The following is a 25,147-nucleotide window of genomic DNA, read 5'->3' on the forward strand; positions in this document are numbered from 1 at the left end:
TCCGGCCAATCCGGCCTTGAGACGTGGCTGAACGCTCGGCTTGGCTGTGTGACGGCGGATAAGTCACTCAACCTCTCTGAGCTGTGTTCTCAACTGTAAATGAGGACAAGACCACACCACCTCTCAGGGTTGCTAAAATGAGGGAATCCTCAGGAATCCCGACTCTGTCCTGACACACCCCAAGGACTCTGTAAGTGCTTGCCGCTGGTAATGGTTCTCGTGGTCCTTAGAGTAAAAGCCTCTCTCAGGGACGAATGCACATAGCACACAGGACCCAGCTGCCCGCACAGGTCTGAGGATGTGGGTCCACCTGCATTTTGCTACTGAGCAGGGGAGGGAGGTCACCGCCGGGGTCTTGGGCAGCCCTGGGGCCTGGAGCTCTGCATCAGGAGCCCTGGCTGCCCCTGGGGCCCCAGGTCGCTGTGGAGAAGCCTGGCCTCGAGCAAAGCCCTTCGGGGAGGGAGCACGTTATATCTAACAGACTTTAAACTCACTGCTTAAAAAATTGCAAGTCAGCATTTAAAAACAAGATTTCACCCAAATCTTCATGCACAGCTGGCTTCTTTCCAACCATCAGTGCCACCCCACCCACCCCAGGTCTGGTGTTCTACTGCAGCCGTGGCCGCGGGCCGTACCCCTGCACGGCCCACCTGTCCGCCCTCGCCCGGCCCATCCTGTGGAGGGCAAGAGCCTGGTCTGTGGAGCCACCTGAGCTGCCACAGGACATCCTCATGTGGCGAATGCAGTGGCCCCTGCCTCCATCCGTGGCCTCAGTTCCCCACTGCCAGCCGCTGTCTGGAAGCAGGTGCATTTCCTCCTGACATGTCAGTCAGTCAACGGTGACCGAGTGCTCAGTCCCAGGCCCGCGGCCTTCCCCTCACCGCATCTCCTCGCGTCGGCTCATATCCTCTCCCGTCACAAGAAGGGTGAGCACAGCCCAGTGAGATCTTCTGAGAGAGCGACCACGTTCACAGACCCTTTTCTCCAGGACGTGGTTATCACGGTTCTGTTCTGCGAGTTATTGTGACTCTCCCTGGCTGTGAATTGCACGTATCCGACAGGCACCTGGAGAAGAAGACTCGGGACCTGTCAGCTTCGGCGTTCTCTGTGGTTCTAGGCATCCAGGGGGTTCTGGAACGTGTCTCCCACAGATAAGGGCGGCTGCTGTAGTTAAGACACCATGGGGTCCCAGGTCTGCAGGGCCTGAGGCAGAGCTCGGGTGGGCGGGCGGCTGTGATCTGACTCTCTTCGCCTATCAGTCTTGTCCCTACACCAAGTCTTGTCTCCTTCATGTCAGCACCCGACGGAGGCACCTGCTTGTGGCCCGTCCCTCTGTGCTGTCAGTGATGCCTCACAGAGAAACCCGGATTGAGCAGCGACTGTAGCAGGGCAGAGCTCGAACCCAGGGCAGGGGCTGGGCTTTTTTCTTGGATCCAGGAAGTTCATGGAAATGTCCAGCAGCCCAGAATGGGATGGCCTTGTGTCCCCAGGAACCCCCTGGGGACTTCTGTGCTGTTCACTGTGTCCTGGAGGGTTAGCTTTTTTTTTTTTTTTTTTTTTTTTTTTTTTTTTTTGTAAACAGCGGACTTCTGCAGACTTTGCGGGGGAGAGGGAAGGGCCACACGTGTGTCAAGAAGCTCCCAGCTTCAGAGGCAGCACTCCTTGGCCGGGTGGGAACACCCCAGCTGGGTGTGTGGTTTTCACAGGCTCCCAGCTGCTGTGTGGGTTCAGAGGGGAGCGGTGGGGGTTCCCTCCAAACGTCACAAAGATTCTGACCATTGTTTTCTTTGACCCTCAGTTTGAGTTTGGTGGTTGGGGTTGTCTTCGGACCCTTGTATTTAGGGTGATTTTGCTTTTCTTGGTTTTATGCGGATGCTGTTATAGCAGCAACATAGCATTTCCTAAAAAAATCGAGAAGGATCTGTTGTTTTGGCTTTGAACGGGACGGGTGACTGTTCTGTGTTTCTGTGGCTGGCAGGGGCTGAGCTCTGGCGTGCCTGTGAGTGTACTAGTTAAAAAGGAAAGTGGCCTTCAGGAAGGATGTACTTTGTTCATCATATTTCCTTAAAACCCGGCTTTTTTTTTTTTTTTTTTTTTTAAAGCTGAGAAAGCAGAGGCCCAGAGAGATTGTTGTTCATCCAAGACCACAGAGCCCGGAAGTGGCCAGCTGCAGCTTGATCTCCAGACATGCTTTTGTCCGTGACATTCTGCAGCCCAAACTAGCGGCAAGCAGGGGATACACCTTCCGCCCGCTTCTGGAATGTTCAGGAGTGTGGGTTTTTTCTGAAGTAGAGGTGGGGGTGGTGACGTGGAGGCTCTAGGTCAGACCTGGCTGCCACCTGTGTCTGACGGCGCGCTCGAGTGTGCCACCACCGTTAACCCAGAGTCCAAGCGGAGACCTCCTCTCCCTGACCGGTGGCCACACTTCCCCACTGCTTAGAACCTGGGCTCAGCCCCTCAGACCAGCTGTCCAGCTGAGACCAAGGACATGCCATGTGTCATTAGGGTGCAGTGGAACTGGACACAGCAGCTGTCCCCCAGCCCACCAGGACCTTCCTGTCACACTGGTCACTCCTGGTCTTGGAATGTCTCTAGCGGGTGACAAATGGGCTCAAAGGATGCCCACCACCTGGACAGCACTCCCAGGCTGACGGGCAGCGTGGAGCTCAGTGTCCGTGCAATTCTCTTGTCTTTTGCCTGCCAAGCCTAAAATACGGACTCTGTCCCTGGACGTCAACAAAAAGTTTATCAGATGCTGCCTAAGAAAGTACGTGGGGGGACACGGAAGTCATGGAATAATTTGGTAAAATGTGCTGTTAAGTCCCGGGTGTGCGAACTTGGCTCAGCTTCGTCCCTCCCGTTCATCCTCTACCCGGAGGTTTGCAGCATGACACGGGAGCGCTGGTTGAGGGCGCAGCGGGTGAGCAGCGACCTCTGCTGGCGGGAGCGAGCACGAACAGCCCCGGGGCAGGATCCCAGACATGGGGAAGGTGGGAAAGCGGACATTGTCTTCATTTTTTTTTTCCTGACTTAGCAACTAAGACATTAACGGATTCTGACTTAACGTTTAAATTCTCATTTAATGTTCCGATTTCAACATGATTGCAAACTATAATGGTGGCTGCACACTCACGTGATCTGTAGGGGAAAGGTGTAGGCTGAAGGTGTTGGGGGCATCTCTTTCCCAGCCTGGGGAGCCCCAGACAGATCAGGATCGGGGACATCGGGGACTGTGTGTGATCAGCTTGGATGAGCTCTGTGGGGAGATGTTGGGGGGGTTTGGTGAGACCTGCTGGTGTATTGGGTCCTGGGGCTGTCAGAGCAGAAGAGGGGGACCTACATGTCACCTTGGGCTGGTGGGGAGGGAGGACTTCCATAGAGCTGTTAGAAGCTCACCCTGCATCTCTCTCTGGTTGAGGGGGTAGGGGCTGTGACCATTGACTCCCTCCCAGAAGTCTGCAGCTGCCCTGTGTAGCGCAGTACTCAGTGGCTGCATGACTACTTAAATTAATTAAAACTAAATGAAATTTAAAAAAATCAGCTTCCCAGTCACACTGGCCACTTGTCAGTTGCTCATTGGCCACACATGGTTGGTGGCCTACTGAAAGGGACAGGGAGGAAACCTGTCCAGCATCTCAGAAGGTTCTATTGTGGCACATACCCACTCTGGGCACAGGCAGGGAAGTTTTGCTGTTTGAATTGGTCAGCCTTCTGGACTCTGCTGCACCAACAGAGACACTCTGGCCTGCAAAACCCTTTATGGAAAAAGTTTACCAACCCCTGGTTTCAATAATGGATTTGGGGCAGGCTGCATAGCAGGAAGGAAGAGAGCCCTGGAGACCATTGCTGCCTGGAGACCAGGCAGAGGCTGTGGAAGCTTGCACAGGGAGGAAAGTGGACGTGGCTGGGAGTTATTTTGGAAGTAGACCAGCCAGGATTGATCTGTGAATTACATACAAGGGCCAAGGCATTGGGTGTCCAGTGTGGCTGCTCAGCTGGTGTGTAGGAAGCCTGGTGAAGGATCTGTCTGCTTTAGTGCTGTGTCTGTGGCTCCTGGAAGGCTGCCTGGACCCTGTAATAGTTTCAGGATTGCAAATGTTTCAGGACATTTGCAAGATGGGTGGATGGATGATGGATGGACAAGTGTGGGAGAGGGAAGCCTCGGGAAGGCTTTCCCCTGGGAAATCAAGAGATGGGTTTGGGAATGTTTCATTTTGTCTTTCTGACCTTCAGATGGAGATGTCACAGTGGTTGATAATGTACGAGTCTGGAGCTTGGAGGGAAGGTCAAGGGTTGACAGAAAGATGGGATTGATTCTGAAGCCAGAGGACAGGATGGGAGAGTTAGAGCTGTTGCCTGAGGGCTGGGTCCTGGGCAGCCTATGTATGCTGGTGAGAGACTGAGCATTTGTGGTCAGCATGATGGAGGGGACCAGGGACAGGTGTCTGGAAGCTAAAGAGAAACACATTGAACTGAGGACAGCTGAGACATACCAAGTGGACCTGCCCTGGCTGACACAGGTGTGGGGACCCTGACCTAGGCTGCTCAGTCTTCCTGTTAACCTTTTCCTTGGCAGCACAGCCAAGGGAACAACTGCGGCCAGGTCATACACTGCTCACCTTGTCCAGACCCCTAGGGCCCAGAAACTGGCCTATCCGTGTTGTGCCACGAGAGTGTCCCAGCCATGGAGTCAGCCATGGAGAGTTAAAAGACAGAAATGGTAATGACATGGGACCCGTGGAATGTGCAGTGTCCACTTGTGAAGTTTGGCCAGCGCTGTGTGTTCAGCACCGCGGACAGCGCCCCGCCCTTCGGGACTCTGCCTGACGCATGACCCTCACTGTGACTTTAGGACCAGCTCTACCAAGCTGTTTCTGATGAGTGTTTGTGTCCTCCTCCTCAGCTGGTCTTTAAAAAAAAAAAAAAAAAAGGTGAGATGTATACAGGCATCGTACTGGGCATCTTGGGTGTGTTCCGAGAAGGCAGGGAGCGCTGGGATCTCGGGTGGGCACAGGGATCCTGTATCAGGGAAGAGGGAGGCAATATGGGGTTTCAGGGACCATTGTGTTTGAGTCAGGCAGCCAAGAAGTGTGCCCCACCCCCAACTGAAGGCCTCCGTTTCCCCAGGGGAGGAGGAAGGTGAGGAGCTGGGGGGAGGAGTCTGAGGCAGAGCTGAGCCGACAGTGGTGGACACTGGGGCTCCTCTATCATCTTTCTCCTGCAGTACTCACGGGGCGGGACCTGGGGGCAGAGGCCTCATGAGGGAGCTAAATGGAAAGGAAGTGGGGCAGAGGACTTGGGGGTGCCTGTGGGGTAGGTGGTGTCGTGATGATCGGTAGAACTTGATCCGGATGAAGGGAGACGTGAACATGGACTGGGACAGGCTGGGCTGGTGCTCAGGGAGCAGCAGGAAGGAGCGGGAGCGGCCGCAGGGCTCTGAGCAGGCGGACTCTTCCTCACCGCTGGACCGCCCGGCCTCCCGTGCCACCTGCTGGGACCTCCATGCCAGGGCCCGGGGCTGTGGAAAACCAGACCCGCAAAGTCAGTAGCTGCTGAGCTGCTCATCTCATCGTTACTTCCTGTTTAACCCCTGCAGCGACCCCATGGGGGACTCCTGGTGTTTGTCATCAGATGTCACCTGTGGGTAAAAGGAGGCCCAGGGGGTTTTAGTGAATTACCGGGATCGCAGTGCAGCAGCTGATGGGAGCCTGGGCATGTCTCCTTCCGAATCCTGTGGCCGTCGCCATGCCCTGGTCAGGTGGGAGCCCGGACTTTGGCGCCACCGGCCGCGTGGGGAAAGTACGGAACTACCTGCGCTCTCGAAGTTCCTCCTTCCCCTTCCCCTCCTCCCCTTCGGTCCCTCCCCACTTCCCCCTTTTGACTTCCAACAGTTCATTGACCTCTGAACTCACCACAAGTCAGGTCTATCTATAGGCGAAGTTTCCCCTCTGTCCGCTGTGCCTGTTGCAGTCCCACCCAGCCCAAGCCTCCTTACTGTCCTCGCTCACGTCCGCCCTGGCCGGAGGAAGAGTAGCTTATCAATGCTGTTTTGCCTTTGAACCAGCCAAGATGCCGTCCGCATCCAGAGGTGAAGAAGCAGACGCCGCCGGCAGCCTCCCGCCAACCACGGACGAGCCCTCTCAAGCCGCAGCTGGGTCTGACTCCCTGGACAGTCCTCCCAGAGCCCCGGAGAGATCCGTGGGCCAACTCCCCAGCCCCCCGCTGTTGCCCACCCCACCGCCCAAGGCAGGCTCCCAAACCACGAAAAACGTCACAGGTGGGTCCGCAGGTACACGTCCTTCCATTCATCAGCGCATGCTCTCGGCCTGGGGGGCTGCCACGGCGGGCGGGCTCTCACACTTTGCTTTTGGGGTCTGGGCTCTGGGCGGGTCTGGGGAGCAGAACGGGAGGCAGGAGGCAGTTCTTAGCAAGGAGCTCTGGTTGTCAGGCGTCGACCCCTTGGGCTCCCTCGAGCGAATGGGGCAGTCTGTCAGCTGGGATACAAGGTGTCTTCTAGAGCCTCATGCGGAAGGTGCAGCCGCCCCCAGAATGAGGACTGTCTGTCTGTCCGCCTGGGTGCTCAGGTGTCCTCTGCTCCGTGCCCTCCTCTCCCTCCGTCTTTCTCTCTCACGGTCTCGTCTCCCCCGTGAGCTCCGTCCTGCAGGGCAGAACCAGACATAAACACTGGCCTGTCGGGCGGAGATCCGAGAGGGGAGCACGGCCGGGCGGAGGCCCCGAAAGGCATCGGCTTCCGTAGCGTTGGCCACACTGGCTGAATAATCCCAGACGTGGAAACATTGGCTTTTGGAGTTTGGGCATTTCTTGTGCCATCACGGGTAGAAACAGGAGACAAGCCTGGTCTCGAGGGAAAGCAGGTCCTTTCGTAAGAGGTGACTCTCCCGAAGAGTAGATGATCCCCCGCTGCCTCGGGTCGCGGGCCAGGAGAGCACGCGGATGGCCGACCTGAGCGGCTCTGACCTCGGCTCTCCTTGCCGCTCTGTCCCTCTTGCTGGGTCACAAGGAGGCCCGGGTACACATCGCCTGTTCCTAATGCGCGTGCCAGCCTCTCGGGGGAGGGGGTGTGTGCTCAATTCATAGTTAAAGAGACAGAGGCTCGGGGGCTCCGGCAACATGCCCCGGGTCCCATGGCTAATGGAGACTCGACCCCACTTCTGGGCCTGAGGCTTGTGACACCCCCAGCCCCGCCATAGCATTCTTCTCCTTGCTTCCCCCGGCAGTGCCGACCCCCGCCCCGCAGCAACGTGCACCTTGCCTTCTGGCACCCGCCACATCCCTTCACCTTGCCCCAAGGGTTGAACAGTGTCCCCTCAAAATTCACTTCTATCTGGAACCTCAGGAAGTGGCTTTCTCTGGCAAAGGGTCTTTGCAGACATAATTACATCAGGAACAAGAAGAAATCATCCTGCCTTCATGTGGGCCCCGAATCCAGTGAGAACGTCCTTACAAGTGACAGAAAAGGACACAGAAGATGAGGGGGAGACAGAGGTCAGAGTGACCTGTTTGCAAGCCAGGGCATGGTAAGGCTGGCCAGTGGCCACCAGGAGCTGGAGGGAGGCTGGCATGTTTCCCACTCAGCCCTCAGAAGCCTCTAGTCCTCCTGACCCCTGGGTCTTGGACTTCTGGCCCCGACAACCACAAGAGAATGAAGTCTTGCTGTTCTGAGCTACCCCGTTGGTGGGATTTGGTGACTGCAGCCTAGGACCCCACCGGCCCCCCACCAGATCCCAGACAGCAACCTGGGACCCCCACCAGGCATACAGCAGGTGCTCAGTGAGTGCACGCGGCTACAGTCGGTGGAGCAGATGCATGTCCCGAGCCTCGCCCGCCTGGGACCCCACCAGGCATACAGCAGGTGCTCAGTGAGTGCACGTGGCTACAGTCGGTGGAGCAGATGCATGTCCCGAGCCTCACCCGCCTGCTTCTGCATCTCTGGAAGGAGTCCAGGCCTGCAGGTTGCCGGCGATAGGGTCCCCAGATGAAAGCGTTGATCAGGCTCTCATGGTCCTGTGTCTTGCTCCTGTCCTGTGATCAATTTCTTCTCCACCCGTGGCGACCTGAAACCGCTGGAAATCCATCCGACCGGGCACTGTCCAGCACGTTTTCTTCTGGCTCACCTGCAGTTCGCTCTGGTCCCGGGGTAGCTCACAGCCCGAGATGACCCGTGTCCACCGTGCTCGGGACGGACCCGGCCGCGGGCCACACGCTCCCCTATGGCGACTGCTTGCTCTCACAGCCGAAATTCTGGTTCAGGGCCTCAGGTTCAGCACCCCGACTTCCGCCCTCTGCTTCCAAGGAGCTCCAGAACATAGGGGGGATTGACATGGGGGCGGGACTAGGAGCCGCGACAGCACAGGCGGGCGGCTTTGGTGCTTTTTAACCGCCGAGAATGCATTTTGGTGACGTGTCTGTTTTCTCCCTTCTACCTCTTCCTCTTCTTTTGGGGGAAGCTTCAGCGTGTGGCGCTGGGTGGCAGCAGAGGAAGGCCCCTGACCCGGGCTTAGCTGGGACCCAGGGGGACAGCAGGTACAAGCCCAGTCCCTAGGAGACGCTTTCTTGTCTGCGACGGAGGTCGGGAATCGTCTCCACGCCCCCAGGCCACTCACAGACTTGCTCTGCTGGGTCTGTTTGGGGTTTAAGTTGTTTTAATGGGTTGCCAGCATTTTAAACGTTCACATACGTTTAAGTGTTAAATATTAACATGGGAAACCACGTAAACTTTACCCGTCATCCGCGTGTTGGGCTCCCCTTGACCAGTCTTCCTGTCCGCAGCCCCGAGTCCCAGCAGCCCCGAAAAGGTGGGCATGTGCTCTCGCTGGCCGAAAACCTCGCCCCTGTTTGTAGGAACTGCGTTAGGTCCATTGACTCACCTGTGTCTCACCTGCCTGGACCTGGGCCCCGTGTGAGTGAACCCCCCTCAGGGCAGAGCTGCCCCTGCCCAGCTGGGGCACAGCTGCCCCTCCACACGGGGGTCCCGTAGCCTCTGCCAGCTACACTCAGACGCGTCCCAGTCCCAGCCCCTGCCACACCCTGGAGGCACAACTCGGAGTTGGCTTCGGAGCCTGGTTCCACACCTGAGACACGGGGAGGGCGAGAGGCGCCCTGGCCAGGCTGGGGGAGGTGGGCCGGGAAAGGGGTCAGCAGAGCGGCATGGGGGAAGCACTCACTCCGTGCGCCCGTGGTTGGTGGGGTGTGGAGACCCCCTCAGAGTCCCGGCTGAGTGAGCCCAGGCAGCGCACGTCGCCTCCATCTCCCTGGGCTGGGGACGCCTTCCTAGAAGGTGTGGAGTAAGGATTCCAGGCAACAGCAGGGCATCACCTCCTTGGGGTGTGGTCCCCAGGACCAGCAGGGACGGAGGCTGGCGGGGATGAGCTAGCGGAGTGCGGACAGCTGGGATGGTCTGTGGGCCACACTCACGGTAGAGCCCCCACCTGCTCTGTCGGACTCTGGCTGGCACCGTGTCATCCCTTGGGTGCCGTCCATCCGCTAAGAGGGTCCTGCTGAGAAGCCTCACCTGAGCCCTGTCACCAGCCCACCTGCTCCCACAGCCCTGGCCTGAGCCCATCTCTCCCTAAAACCCTTGTGTTGGCTTTCTGTCTGCCTTTCCTTCCTGGCTCCGCCCGACCGGCCTCGAGGCCCATTGAGAACAAGGCCTGGGCTGTTGGTGCTTGTGAAGAAGTAGAAATGACATGTTTCAGTGAGACTTAAAGTTTTCCTTCTAGGCGTGCGCGCGCGCGTGTGTGTGTGTTTATTGTCACCGTCCACCTTCTAGGATTGTGTCAGAAAGGCTTTGTCTTTTACGGAGTGGCTTAGATCTGTGTGTGTCTCTCTCTTCCTGCTGAGGCTGAAAAGGGAGTTGGTTTGTTTGTACCCCATCAAACAAATTGATGGAGCCTGGAGGCTGTGTCTGCAGAGACCAGTCTGGGAGCGAGTCTGTGTACGAACACGTAACACATGCCAGCCCCCACCCCCCACCCCAGCTGCCAGGCTCCTGCTGCCCTGTCAGGGAGCTCTTGGCCCATTTAACAGATAAGAAGGCTGAGGCTTTGAGAGTTCAGGGGGCTTGCCTGGGTGGCTGGGTGGGGGGGCTCTTCCAGCTGGTAAGTAGCCGATGGAGACCGGAGGCCAGATCTATGTAATGAGCAAACCCCTGCTTTCGGCTGCCCTGAGCCCCCGATGCTGTGCAGGGCTTGCAGTGAGCATTCCGAAAGTAGCTCTTAGGGAGGGAAGCCTCACATTCTTAGGATGGACTTGAGCAGCTCTTTTCTGAGTCTTCAGACTTGTTTCATGTAAATGAATGTCTGTTGCACATGTATCAAGTGCCAGGCCTGGGGGTACGGCAGTAGGAAAGGCAGATGCCAGCCCTGCCCAGAGGCGCAGTCAGGAGAAGGACAGACCCGATGAAGGAATTCATGCCAAGCGGGAAGAGAGGGTGTCAGGGCTGCCTTGATTCCTGGTATGGTGGACTCTGCACAAGGGTGGGGATTCACAGAAGGTCTCCCCAAGGAAGTGAGATTGGTGCAGACAGGGGAAGGGAAAAGCATTCCAGGAAAAGGGAACAGATTATGCAAAGGCTCAGAGTAGAGCGTGTGGTTTCCTCAAGGACTGGAAAGATCCTCCTGTCCTAGAGTGAAAAGAGCTTGATGGGGATAGCGGAGGAGATGAAGCCAGAGCACCGAGCGGGGCAGCCTATGGGGCCCTGGAACTAGGCCGGGAGCCTAGATGCTGTGCCGAGGAAAATGGGAGCTGCTCGCCTTCCTAATGCTCCCACCGGGTGAGGTACGCGGGGAGGGTTGGGAGGAGATGTGAGGAAGCAGGGACACTGGTAGGTCCAGGCTGAGCGACCCCTGCCGAGCTGGGGGAACTGTGCTGGTTCCCACTATAGGAAGTGTGGCTTCGGGAAGCCAGATCTGTAGCAGAGCTTCAGGAAGGAGGGTGGCCTGTGCCTGAGACCTTGCCGGGAGCCGGTGGAACTCAGCTCCCAGGGTTGGAGGCCGGAGGACCCATGGGTGGATCTGGACAGGGGTGAGCCCTGGCTCTGGCTCTGGGGGCAGGGGACCTGGCACAACATCTGAACAGGGTGTGAGGGTCCCCCGGCCAGGGGCTGTGTCCTCTGCTCCTGGGCTCCTGTCTTTTGCAGACTCCTTCCTCCCCGCTCCCAGAGACTCACGTTCCCGCTGGTCCCTCTCACACTCCAGGCCAGACTGCGCTCTTCCAAGGCCCTGGTGGGAAGAGCGCTGACCCTCCCCTCCGAGGACAGCTGTCCACGCCCACGGGGTCTCCACATCTCACCACTGTCCACCGGCCGCTGCCCCCCAGCCGTGTCATTGAGGAGCTGCACAGGGCGCTGGCCACCAAGCATCGCCAGGACAGGTGAGGCCCTCTGCCCTGCTGGTACAGAGACCTGGGTGCCCGGATCCCCGTCAGCCTTGTACTGCGCACCTGTGTAGTCACACACACACACACACCCCGCTGGACTGGTCTCTGTTCACTGCTGTCACAGTCTTGAAATTGTGAATTTTTGGACAAGAACCCCACCTTTTGATTTCCTACCGGGCTCTGGTCTTGGTTGTCACATTTTGGGGGAGGACATTCTGGGTGGGAGCCTGGCCATAGAGCCCCTGGGTTTCTCCCCGGGGGGCCCAGGGAGGGCAGGCGCGCCTGTGGAAGAGAAGCAGCTGTCACACTGCCCCCGGACCCTGAAGACTTGCAGGTTTCATTAGGCAGGAGGATAATTAAGCCTGCTCTTGAAGCTTCTAGTTTTACCTTTGGTCTCACATGTCCCTACACAGAGAAGAAGAAGTGGTTGATAGAGGGCAAAGCGGACAGGTAACGGGACGCCCGTAGGGCTGGGCAGAAACGCCGCTGGAGCGCAGCGCCCTTGCCTGATCCCGGGTCGTCCCGGAGCCCGAACTGTGCGGTGCGGAGTGTGGTTGCCCGTCTGCGTCCCTCCCCGCTCCGCCCCGCACCGCGCGTTGTCCACAGCCGGAGCCTGTGCGCCCCTGGGGCTGCTCGTCCCATGCCTTCGGACAGAAACTGGGTGCCGCGCGCATTTGGGGGCCACCTTTGCAGTCTCCTCACAAGCCCCCGGGTCGGCTGGGCTGGGTTCTGCGCGGAGGCGGACAGCGTCCAACCCCAACCGTCTTCTGATTCAGTTTCCAAGGAAGGGACAGTAAGGCGTCCCCGAAGAAGCGGGCGGACATCCGCCTGTCGAGAACGTCCAGCGTGGAGCGGGCCAAGGAGAGGGAGGAGGCCTGGAGCTTCGATGGGGTCTCGGAGAGCAAGCGGGCCGCCGCCAGAGGGTCGGAGGAGAACAAGGAGAACTTGATCGTGAACTCGGAACTCAAGGACGACCTGCTGGTGTATCAGGACGAAGAGGCGCTGAACGACTCCATCATCTCTGGTGCGGAGCTGTGGGAGCCAGCAGGGCGGGGCGGGGTCTCGGGCCGGAGGGGGGGGTGGCGGGGGTGGGGGGGAATTCAGGCTCCAGGGGGGAGGGGCGGCCAAGGGCCTGCCCCCTGGGCGATGGGAGGGGGATGCTCCTGAGCGGACAGGCCCTGGCAGGGACTAGGGGGTGCTGAGTGGACCCGTTTTACTTTGGTAACTGCATCGTCATTTTTGAATGTCTTTGAAAACACCTAGAAGAGGCTCGGTAGTAAGTTCGAGAGCGGGCTGCTCAGGGAGACCCCGCGCACAGAAGTACAGGTGCTACTCTGAGGTCCAGTGTTTGGGAAATAGAGCAAAAACTGTGCCAGGAGAGCGAGCTGCAAAAATTGTGCCAGGAGAGCGAGCTGCGGCGGAAGGAGGAGGGAGAGAGGGCCAGAGTCCAGCGGCCATCCCCGAAGTCGTGCCCTCCGGCCGGCGCCTACTGCTGTGGGAACACACATTCCGGAGGCCAGCAGAGGCTCAGCTCCAGCTCTGTCCCCCCAGTGTGCTCCGGAGGTCAGAGGGCGTGCTCTGTCCTGCCTTGAGGACATGGGCTCAGGGAGATACAGCATCGCAGCCCCCCTCCCCACAGTGGTGAAGGGAGAGGAGGTGCCAGCCAGGCTAAGGGAGCACGGAGAGGGGACAGCGCCCGCTCCTTGCCTGAGGCTCGGTCTGATGCTGACTGTCACCACCGTGGGCAGAGCTCTGGGTAGAGGCACCAGGGACCCAGCCCAGCAACTTGCTTTTTCCTTGGGTGTCTGGTGGCAGATGGGGAAGGGGCTGATGTTGACCTTAGCCCTGGCTGGTCCTGGAGGGATGCGGGCATCGGCACCATGACCTGGTTACGTGAGGTGTCAGAGGGCAGCCCTGGCTGTCAGCCGTCCTGTCCCTCCACATACCTCTGAGCCTTTCCCACCGTGGCCAGCGAGGCATTTCCGGGAGGGGGTGCCAGCGCATGTGAGGAGCTCCAGGGTTCTGGGTGCTGGGAAGAGGCTGGCTTTGATCGCTGAGCCAGAAACATGGAGCCAGCCCCTGGCCAAGGGCCTCCGGATGCATCACAGGAGCCTGAGCCTGTGGACTTCCCCCAGCTCCCCCGGCCCCAGAACTCTCTTCCTCGAACACCTGTCAGCCTCTGAGGGAGGGGGTCCCGCGGGAGATCTCTGAGAATGGCTGGTGAAAGTGGGGAAGCCAGTCTGGTGCAGGTGTCCCCCAGGCTCAGCACCAGGGACGCTGGGGACGTGTCCTGTGCCTTGGAGGGTGTTCAGCAGGACGTCTGACCTCCACCCCCCTGGGCCACGCTCCCTCCAGCTCCGGGGCTGGATTCTGTCTGCCCCTCAGCTGCTGGCGGCTCGAGGCTCTCCTGGGCTCGGCAGCGGCTCCCCGCAGTGTCCGCGGTCGCCTCCCTTTCTCCTCTTCTCCCTGGATCCTCTCCCTTTCTCCCATCCAAGTACGAACCAGGCCCGATCCTGCTTGGCTGCCGAGATCGCACGAGACAGAGCATGTTCAAGGTGGTGCGGCCATAGACACGCCTTCTCCTTTTATGGTGGGGCCCCTAGTCACTCGATGTAGGGCTCATCTGCGTAATCATGGGTGCATCTCCTCATTTTGACATCCTTAATTACATCTAGAAAAACAAATCGCCTTTTTTCCCAAATAAGGTCGCATTCACAGAGACAGGGTACACATGTCTTGGGGTCACCATCTCTGCCAGTCACTCCCGATGGCAGAACATGCTCCTGGCTGAGCCGTCGCGTTCTGATGGACACAGCGAGGGGAGAACTCCTTCTGGAAACACTGTTGCTAACGTGCGCAGGCTCACCCCACGCTGCCCAGGAACGTGCTGCACTTCACTGTTTCTGCAAACCCGGAGACAAGTGTCTGCACGTCTGGCCCCTCCTCCGTGCCCGCCAGTGTTCTGGACAGTTCCCCGTGCAACCTGTTGTGGGCTGGGCTTGCCTTACACGCCGTCAGGAATGTCTGGAGAGTCTAGTCTAATGCCAGTCGAGCCTCCGGGTGTTCCTGCCGGGTGCCTGATGCGGGGCTCCCAAAGTGGAAATCCAGTGTGGAAAGTGGGTTCCTTGCTTTTATACATTCCCCTGTGTGTCTTATTCTTTCCAAGGACTTCTCCGATAAAGTACTTGAAGAAAAAAAATTCTATTTTGGTTCTAGAAAAGTCTAGAAGTGTTACTTTTAGAAGGACAGTTACAGCAGGCAGGGTCCCTGAAAGTAGTCTGCTTTGCCTGGTAGGACAGTAGTGACAAGGGTCAGCTGTTTGCTTCTCTCGGGTTCAAGAAGTGTCCCGGGCATTGTCATGTCCCACATGAACATTCCAAGGATGTGACACCCAGGGTTCTCTAGTGAGGTGACGTCCTACACATCAGCGAGAGAATTCTATTTCTTAGAGCTGGTGGTGGCCTCACCCCAGGCAGGTTACCTCATGAATCAGCCGGAAGACTGTCCCACGTGACTCTTTGTAGTGAAACAGTGCACCTGTCGTACTCGGAGTCTGACAGTTGGATTTCCATGACAATGAAGTGTCTTGGTCAACACAGAGAGATATGTGACAGGCTGTCCTGTGGTGGGCTCAGGAACCTTCATGGGGTGTGCCGTCAGTGCTGGGTAAAAACAGGACACCGAGAATGTTCTCGGGTTCATCAAAGGCGAATTTTTAGGATTTAATTTTTAAAAAGTAGTTGTAGGTTCACAGGAAAATCAAGAGAAAGTTACAGAGACTTCCATGGGTCTCCCCAGCCCTGTGCCCTGCGTGGCCCCCCTGTTACGAGTGTCGCTCACCGCAGTGGTGCATTTGTGATAAATGATGAACCTACGGACCCCTCGTCCCCCCAAAGGGTTCTCTCTCGATGTTGTGCCTTCTGTGGGTTTAGACAAATGTACCAGGACTTGAATGATGTCATTCAGAGAATTTTCACTGCTCCAGAACTCCTCCATGGTTCCCCTGTGCATCCCTCCCACCCCGCAACCACTCATCTTTTTTATTGTCCGCAGTTTTACTTTTCAAGAATGTCACATAGATTTGGAATCGTATAGTGAGTCTCCTTTCCAGACTGGTTTCTTTCACTTAGTAATATGCAGTCAGGTTTCCTCCGTATCTTCATGGCTGGAGAGTTCATTTCCTTTTAGTGCTGAATAATACTCCGTTGTCCCACTGTCTGGACGGATGGCTGTTTATCCATCCCCTTCTGAGGGACATCTTGGTTCCTTCCAGGTTTTGGTAACTATGAGTAAAGCTGCTATAAAAACTCCTGTGAAATTTCTCTTGTGGGCATGATTTTCACCTCCTTTGGGTAAATACCAAGGATTGAGATTGCTAGATTGGTGTGGTAGGACTATGCTTAGTTTGTAAGAAACCATCAAACTGTCTTCCCAAGTGTCTGTGCCATTTTGATTCCCAGCAGCATGAGTGAGCTCCCGCTGCCCCATGTCCTCGCCAGCATCCGGTATGGTCAACGCTCTGGATTCTGGCCCTTCTCAGAGGTGTGTGGTGCGATGTCATTGTTTTAATTTGCGTCCCCCCAATGACCTGTGATGTGGAGCAACTCTCCGCACGCTCACTTGCTGCTTGTCGATCTTCACTGGTGAGGTGTCAAGGTTTTGGACCTGTTTTTTAATCAGATTATCTGTTTTCTTAGGGTTGAGTGTTAAGAGTTGTTTATATTTTGGATGGCCTTCCTCTATCAGATGTAACTTGTACAAATATTTCCTCCTGCTCTGTGTCTTGTCTTACTCTCTTGATGCTGTCTGTCAAAGAGCAGAAGTTTCTAATCGAGTCAACATTGTTGATTATTTTTATCCTGGTCTGTGCTTTGGGCAGTGTATCTGAAAAGGATTCACCATACTCAAGCTCACTTAGGTTTTTCTCATGTTATCCTCTAAGAGTTTTATCATTTCGAATTTTACATTTAGGTGCATGACCTATTTTGTGATGGTTATATGGCCTGTGTTGATTCTTTTTTTAAATTAATTGGTTTTTAATAGATTATTTGTTTATTTGATAGAGACAGCGAGAGAGGAACACAAACAGGGGGAGTGGGAGAGGGAGAAAGAGGCTTCCCGTGGAGCAGGGAGCCCGATATGGGGCTCAATCCCGGGACACTGAGATAATGACCTGAGCTGAACACAGATGCTTAACGACTGAGCAACACAGGTACCTCAAGATTCTTCTTCTTCTTCTTTTTTTTTTTTGAATAAAAATGATGTCCATATCTAGCTAATTTGCTAATTAAAATTTATTTAATTTAGAATTTTAATATTTCACTTTAATATAAACATTTAAAATTTAACAACTTAGCATTTTTAAACTTTTTTAAGTAGGCTCTATACCCAATGTAGAGCCCACTGCTGGGCTTGAACTCATGGTCCTGAGATCAGGGCCTGAGCTGAGATCAAGAGTCAGATGCTTAACTGACTGAGCCACCCAGTCAGGGGTCACCCTAAAACTTATTTAACCATTTAAATAATTGTTCTTAATATATTACTGAAGATTTTTGCATCTGTGTTCATGAGAGATATTGGTTTAGAGTGGGGTTTTTTTTTTTTTTTTTTCTGTATTGTCTTTGTCTGGTTTTGGTATTAGGGTAATGCTGGTCTCAGAAGGAGTTAGCCTCCTATCTTCAGCTTCTGTCCTTCCCAAGAGATTGCAGAGAATTGGTATAATTTTCTTAAAATTTCAGTAGAATTCACCAGTGAGATCATCTTAGCCTAGTGCTTTTCTGTTTGGAAGGTTATTAATTACTGATTCAATATCTTAGATATAAGCCTGTTCAGAAAATCTGTTTATTCTTGTGATTTTGGACAGATTGTGTCTTTCAAGGAATTGTCCATTTCTTCTAGGTTATGAATTCTGTGGGAATGGAGCTGTTCATAGTATTTCTTTATTCTTTTAATTAATGTCCGTGGGATCTGTAGTGATGTCTCTTCTTTCATTTCTGATATTAGTAATTTGTGGTCTCTATCTTTTTTCCTTAATTATCCTGGCTGGAGGTTAATAATTTTATTGATCTTGTCAAAGAGACATCTTTTGGTTTCATTGATTTTTTTTTTCTCCTTTGATTTGCTGTTTCAGATATCACCGATTCCTGCTCTGATTCTTACTTCTTTCCTTCTTCTTGCTCTGGATTTAATTTGTTCTTCTTTTCCTAGTTTCCTAAGGTGGAAATTTAGATTACTGATCTTAGATCTTTTTTCTCTTCTAATCCATGCATTCAGTGCTATAAATTTTCCTCCAAGCTCTGCTTTTACTGCATCTCACAAATTTTGATAAGTTGCATTTTCATTTTTATTTAATTCAAAATATTTAAAAATCTCTGTTGAGATTTCTTCTTTGACTCATGTGTTGTTTAGATATGTGTTGTTTACCCTTCATGTGTATTGGGATTTTCCAGGTGCTATTCTGTTACTGATTGCTGGTTTAATTGCATTGTGATCTGGGAGCAGACAGTGTTTAGTTTCTAGTCTTTTAAATTTGTAAGGGTGTGTGTTATGGCCTGGAATGTGGTATATCTTGGTGAATATTCCGTGTGATCTTGAGAACAATGTGTGTTCTGCTCTTGCTGGATGAACTAGTCTGTGGGTGTCATTTACACCCAGTTGGTTGGCACGGGTGTGGGGTTCAACCAAGTCCTCACTGATTTTCCATTCCTGGGTCTGCCCACTTCTGAGAGAGGGGTGTTGGAGTCTTAATTACAATAATGTGCTCACCTACTTCTCTTTGCAGTTCTGTTTTTGTCACACAGTTTGACATGCTGTTGTTAGATGCAAACTTGTTAGGAACTGTTACACATTCTTCATCCTGTAGAATGCCCGACAACCTTCCTTGCTTTCAAATATGCTCTTCTAAAATTAAAGTAGGTACTCCTGTTTTATTTAGATTTGTGTTTTCAGGGTATATTTGTCTATGTCCATCCATCTGAATCTCTCTGTGTCTTTATATCTGAAGTAGTTTCTTTAGACAACATAGAGTTGTCTTATTTTTTTTTAATATTTTATTTATTTATTTGACAGAGAGAGAGATCACAAGCAGGCAGAGAGGCAGGCAGAGAGAGAGAGAGGAGGAAGCAGGCTCCCTACTGAGCAGAGAACCCGACGCGGGACTCAATCCCAGGACCCTGAGATCATGACCCAAGCCGAAGGCAGCGGCTTAACCCACTGAGCCACCCAGGCGCCCGAATTTTTTATTTTTTTAATCTACTCTGACAACCTCTGCCTTTTAATTGGCATATTTAGGCCATTGACATTAAAAGGGATTGGTAATGTAGATGGGTGAATTTCTACCACATTTATTATTGTTTTCTGTTTATTGTCCTTGTTCTTTGTTCTTCTCTTCTACCATTTGTGCTTCTATTTTCTTAATTTTAATTCCACTATAGTTAATATACAGTATTATATCAGTTGCAGGTGGACAGTATAATGATTCAACACTCCTATACGTCACCGGTGCTCCTCACAGGTGCCCTCCTCAATCCCCATCACCTGTTTCACCCACATCCCCATCCACCCCCCACTGGTAGCCATCCACTCAATCTTAGAGTCAAGAGTCTATTTTTCTGTCTCCTTTTTTTCCTTTGTTCATTTATTTTGTTTCTTAAATTCCACACATGAGTGAAGTCATACAGTATTTGTCTTTCTCTGTTTGACTTATTGCACTTAGCATTATATCCCCTAGTTCCATCCATTTTGTTGCAGAGGGTTAAGATTTCGTTCTTTTTGATGACTGAGTAACATTCATTGCATACATATAACTTCTTTATGCATCTGTTGATGGACACTTTGGACTGCTTCTGTGATTTGGTTATTATAAATAATGTTGCAGTAAACATAAGGATGCATGTACCCTCTCAAAAATAGTATTTTTTGTGTTCTTTGGGTAAAGAGTAGTGCAATTACTGGATCTTATGGTAGATCTATTTTTCGGTTGTGGAGGACCTTCCATAGTGTCTTCCACAGTGGCTGCACCAGTTTGCATTCTCAAGCAGTGTGTGAGAGTTCCTTTTTCTCCACATCCTCACCAATTGATTTTTTATTTGTTATTTTAACCATCCTAACAGATGTGAAGTGTTATCTTGACATGGTTTTGACTTGCATTCCCTGATGATGAGTGGTGTTGAACATCTTTTCATGTTATCTATTGGCCATTTCTTAGTCTTTTTTTGAAAAATGTTCATGTCATCTACCTATTTTTTAATTGGATTGACTTTTTGGTGTTGGATTGTGTAAGTCTATATTTTAGACACTAACCTTTTATGAGATATGTCATTGGCAAATACCTTCTCCCATTCAGCAAGTTATCTTTTGCTTTGTTGTGTTTTCCTTTGCTGGGCAGAAGCTTTTTATATTGATGCAGTCCCAATAGTTTATTTTGCTACTGTTTCACTTGCCTTAGGAGACCTATCTAGAAAAATGTGGGTATGGCCAATGTCAGAGAAATTACTGCCTGTGTTCTCTTCTAGGATTTTTATGCTTTCAGGTCTTACAGTTAGGTCCCTAATCCATTTCCAGTGTGTTGTTGTGGTTTGAGAAAGTGGTCCAGTTTCATTCTTTTGCATGGAGCGCTCCAGTTTTCTCAATACCGTATGTTGAAGACACTCTTTTTCCCATTCCACATTCTTGCCTTCTTTGTTAAGATTAACCATATAATTGCATGTTTATTTCTGGGTTTTCTTTTCTGTTTCATTGATTAATGTGTCTCTTTCTGTGCCAGTACCATACTGTTTTAGATACTACCTCTTGGTAATAGATCTTGAAATCTGGAATTGTCATGCCTTCAGCTTCCTGTTTCTTTTCCAAGATTGCTTTGTGTCCTCAGGGTCTTCTGCAGTTCCGTACAAATTTTAGGAAGGTTCTAGATTTGTGAAAAATGCTGTTTGTATTTTGACAGGGATTGCATTAAGTCTGTAGGCTGCTTTGGGTAGTATGGACATTTTAACATTGTTTCTTCTTCCAATCCATGAGCAAGAAATGTCTTTTCATTTGTTTGTGTCATCTTCAATTTTTTTTCTCATTATGTTCAATTAGCCAATATATAGTAGTACATCATTAGTTTTTGATATAGTGTTCAATGACTCATTAGTTGCGTATAACACCCAGTGCTCATCACAACACGTACCCTCCTTAGTACCCATCACCCACTACCCCATCCCACACCCCTTCTGTAATCCTCTGTTTGTTTCCTGGAGTTCAGAGTCTCTCATGGTTTGTCTCCCTCTCTGATTCTTCCTATTCAGTATTTTTTCCCCTTCCCCTATGGTCCTCCGCTCTATTCCTTATGTTCCACGTCTGAGTGAAACCATATGATAATTGTCTTTCTCTGCTTGACTTCACTCAACGTCCTCCTCTAGTTCCATCCATGTTGATGCAAATGGTAGGTATTCGTCCTTTCTGATGACTGAGTAATATTCCATTGTAATTATGGACCATATCTTCTTTATCCATTCATCTGTTGAAGGGTGTCTCAGCTCCTTCCACAGTTTGGCTATTATAGACTTTGCTGCTATGAACATTTGGGTTCATGTGCCCCTTCTTTTCACTACATTTGTATCTTTGGATTGAATACCCAGTAGTGCAATTACTGGGTCTTAGGGTAGTTCTATTTTTAACATCTTGAGGAACCTCCATACTGTTTTCCAGAGTGGCTGCACCAGCTTGCACTCCCATCAACAGTATAGGAGGGTTCCCCTTTCTCCACATCCTGGCCAACATTTGTTGTTTCCTATCTTGTTAATTTTGGCCATTCCGACTGGTGTAAGGTTGTATCTCATTGTGGTTTTGATTTGTATTACCCTGATGGCTAGTGATCTTGAACATTTTTTCATGTGACTGTTGGCCATTTGTGTGTCTTCTTTGGAGAAGTATCCATATTTTCTGCCCATTTTTTGACCGGATTATTTGTTGTTTGGATATTGAGCTTGAGAAGTTCCTATTAGAACTTGGATACCACCCCTTTATCTGTAATATCATTTGTGAATATCTTCTCCCATTCTGTTGGTTACCTCTTAGTTTTGTTGAGTGTTACCTTTGCTTTGCAGAAATTTTTCATCTTGATGAAGTCCTAGAAGTTCATTTTTGCTTTTGATTCCCTTGCCTTTGGAGACATGTCTAGTAAGAAGTTGCTGTGGCCAGTTATTAGTTTTTGGAGTACAGGGTTTCTACCTCCTTGGTTAATTTTATTCCTAGGCTTTTTATTATCTTTGATGAAATTGTAAATGGTGTTGTTTTCTTAATTTCTCTTTCCAGTACATCATTATTAGGGTATCAAATTGCAGCAGATTTCTGTGCATTGGTTTTTGTATTCTGTGACCTTAATGAATTCATATATTAGTTTTAGTAGTTTTTTTTATGGTGTCTCTATGGTTTCACCTATATAGTATAATGTCATCTGCAAATAGGGAAAGTTTTACTTCTTCCTTATCAATTTGGATGCCTTTTATTTCTTTGTTGTCTGATTGCTGTGGCTAGGACTTCCAGTACTATGTTGAAGAAAGTGGTGAGAGTGGATATCCCTGTTTTCCTTCTGACCTTAGGGGAAAAACTCTCATTTTCTCCCCATTGAGTATGATGTTCACTGTGGGTTTTCATATAAAGTCTTTGTTTCATATAAGGTCTATGTTGAGGTATGTTCCCTCTAAACTTTGTTGAGTTTTTTTTTTTTTTTAAGATTTATTTATTTATTTGACAGAGAGCTTGTGGTGAGGAGGAGGAGCAGAGAGACAGGGTCAATCAGAGTCTGTGCTGAGTGTAGAGCTCATTGTGGGGCTCCATCTCATGACCTTTAGATTATGACCTGAGCCAAAATCAAGATGCTTAACCAACTAATCCACACAGGTGTCCCTACTGAGGGTTGTGGTGTTTTTTTTTTTGTTTTTGTTTTTTTAACCCTGAACAGATGTTGTACTTTTTAAATGGTGATTGATTTTTTTTAATGTATTGTTGGATTTGGTTAGTTAATATTTTGTTGAGGATGTTAGCATCTGTGTTCATAGCAATATAGGCCTATGTGTCTTTATCTGTTTTGGTGTCAGGATAATGATGGTCTCCTAGAAAGAATTTGTAAGCTATCCTCCACTTCTATTTTCTGGAGTAGTTTGAGGAGAAAGAATACTCTTCTTCAAACGTATGGTAGAATTCACCTATGAAACCATCTTTTTCTGAGCTTTTGTTTGTCAGGAGTGTTTTGGTTACTGATTCAATGTCCTTGCTAGTAATCTGTTCAGATTTTCTTTTTCTTCCTGATTCAGTTTTGGGAAGTTATATGTTTCTAGGAATTTATCCGTTTCCTCTAGGCTATCCAGTTTGTTAGCATATAATTTTTTGTAATATCCTTTTAGAGTCCTTTGTGTTTCTGTTATTCAGTTATTTCTCCTCTGTCATTTCTGATTTTGAGTCCTTTTTTTTTTCTTTTAATGAGTCTGGGTAGAGGTTTACCAATTTTGTTGATCTTTCAAAGAACCAGCTCCTAGTTTCATTGATCCATTCCATTGTTTTTTTCTAATTTTTGTTTTTAGTTTCCATCTCATTTATTTCCGCTCTAATCTTTATTACTTCTTTTCTTCTACCAGTTTTGGGTTTTGCTCTTCTTCTTGTAGCTCATTTATATATAAGTTTAGGTTGTTTGAGATTTTTCTTTTTGAGGTACACCTGTATTGTTATAAACTTCCCTCTTAGAACTTTGCTGCATCCCAAAGATTTTGGATAGTTTTGTTTTCATTTTTATTTATTTCTGTGTCCTTTTTAATTTCCTTTATTTCCTAGTTGATCTGGTCATTGTTTAGTGGCATGTTATTTAACCTCCGTATGTTTGAGCTTTTTCCAGATCTTCTCTTCTGGTTGGCTTCTATTTTTGTATCATCGTGGTCAGAAAAGATGCATGGTATGACTTTGATCTTTTTGAATTTGTTGAGACTGGTTTTGTGGCCCTAATATGTGATCTGTTCTGGAAAAGGTCCCACGTGCATTTAAAAAAAACATGTCTTTTGCTGTTTTAGCATAGAATGTTTTGAATATATCTGTTAAATTCACCTTGGTACAGTGTGTCATTCAAAGTCATTCCCTTGTTGGTTTTTTCCATTCAGATGATCTGTCCATTGATGTAAGTGGGGTGTTAAAGTCCCCTATTATTATTGTATTATCAAATAGTTCCTTTATGTTTGTTTTATGTATTGGGGTGCTCCCATGTTGGGTGCATGAATATTTACAATTGTCATATCTTCTTGCTGAATTGTCCCCTTTATGATTATATAGTGTTTTTCTTCATCTCTTATTACCGTCTTTGTTTTAAAATCTGTTTGTCTGATAAAAGTATCGCTACCCCAGCTTTTTTATCACATCCATTTGTATGATACATGTTCCTCCATTCCTTCACTTTCAGTCTGCAGGAGTCTAGGTCTGAAATGAGTCTCTTGTAGGCAGCAGTAAGATGGATCTTGTTTTTGTTTTTGTTTTTTTAATCCATTCTGTCACCCTATGTCTTTTGATTAGAGCATTTTGTCCACTTACAGTCAGTGTAATTATTGATAGTATATTTATTTCCATTTTGCTACTTGTTTTGTGGGTGTTTTTATAGTTCTTTTCTCTTCCTTTGTTTTCTTGTTCTCCTTTCTGTCTTTTCTCATGATTATTTGGCTTTCTTTAGTGATACACTTGAGTTTGTTTCTCCTCATTGTTTGCGGAGCTATTACTTGGTTTTGATTTATGGTGACCATTAAGCTTGTATATAACATCTTCTGCGTATAGTACAGTATATTAAGTTGATAGCCACTTAACTTTGAATCCATTCTTTACTCCTTTCCCTGCCATGTCTTAAGTATATGGTGTCAAACTTTACACCCTTTTGTAAGTCCCTTGACTCATTTTTACTGCTTTTCTGCAGTAAAAAGTAAAGTACTCCTACTTTACTTAGAGTCTTTCCTTTCCACTCCAAGAGTCCCCTTTAACGTTTCCTGCAGGACTGGTTTAACAGTGACAAAGTCCTTTAACCTTTGTTTGTCTGGTAAACTCTTTATCTCTCCCTCTTGTTCTGAATGATAGCCTTGCTGGATATTCTTGGCTGCAGATTTCTTCCTTTTAGCATTTTGAATATAGCACGCCACTGTCTTCTGGCCTGCAAAATTTCTACTATAAAATCAGCAGTTATCCTTATGTGGTTCCCCCTGTATGTAACTGTCTTCTTTTCTCTTATTATTTAAAAATTCTCTTTCACTATTTTTTTGTCATTTTACTGTGTGTCTTGGTGTGGTCCTCCTTGGGTTGATTTTTTGGGGGTTATCTGTGCCTCCTGGACCTGGATGTCTATTTCCTTCTTCAGATTATGGACATTTTCAATGATTATTTCTTCAAATATATTTCCTGCCCACTTTTCTCTTTCTTCTGCAGGGATGCCTATAATATGATTGTTACTATGCTTGATAATGTCACTGAGTTCCCTGAGTCTATTCTCATTTTGCAAATTTTTTTGTTTTTCTCTCATCTGCTCAGCTTGATTACTTTCTACTATTCTGTCTTCCAGGCTACTGATTTGTTCTTCTGCTTCTCTTGACCTGCTGTTTGTTCCATCTGGTGTATTTTTTATTTCATTTATTGTATTCATCTCTGATTGGTTATTTTTAAAATCTCTTTGTTAAGGGTCCACCGATATCCTCCACTCTTTTCTCAAGTTCAGGGAGTGCCTTTATGATCATTAGTTTAAATTCTC

At 49.9% G+C, this 25,147-nt stretch overlaps 1 protein-coding gene across 3 annotated transcripts in view; it reads left to right on the forward strand.

Annotated features, from left to right (window-relative positions):
- The window catches only part of PHACTR3 (phosphatase and actin regulator 3), a 221,463-nt gene that overhangs the window by 145,963 nt on the left and 50,353 nt on the right, over positions 1 to 25,147 (forward strand). For all 3 annotated transcript variants that reach the window (XM_045070476.1, XM_004759959.3, XM_004759960.3), the window contains exons 5-7: positions 6,065 to 6,277; positions 11,217 to 11,391; positions 12,174 to 12,421. In XM_045070476.1, coding sequence (XP_044926411.1) covers positions 6,065 to 6,277; positions 11,217 to 11,391; positions 12,174 to 12,421 — 636 coding nt within the window. The remainder of the gene's footprint in view (positions 1 to 6,064; positions 6,278 to 11,216; positions 11,392 to 12,173; positions 12,422 to 25,147) is intronic.

The sequence above is a fragment of the Mustela putorius genome, unplaced genomic scaffold (genome assembly GCF_011764305.1).
Source record: "Mustela putorius furo isolate JIRA1106 unplaced genomic scaffold, ASM1176430v1.1 tig00003972_pilon_pilon_pilon, whole genome shotgun sequence".
NCBI lineage: Eukaryota > Metazoa > Chordata > Mammalia > Carnivora > Mustelidae > Mustela > Mustela putorius.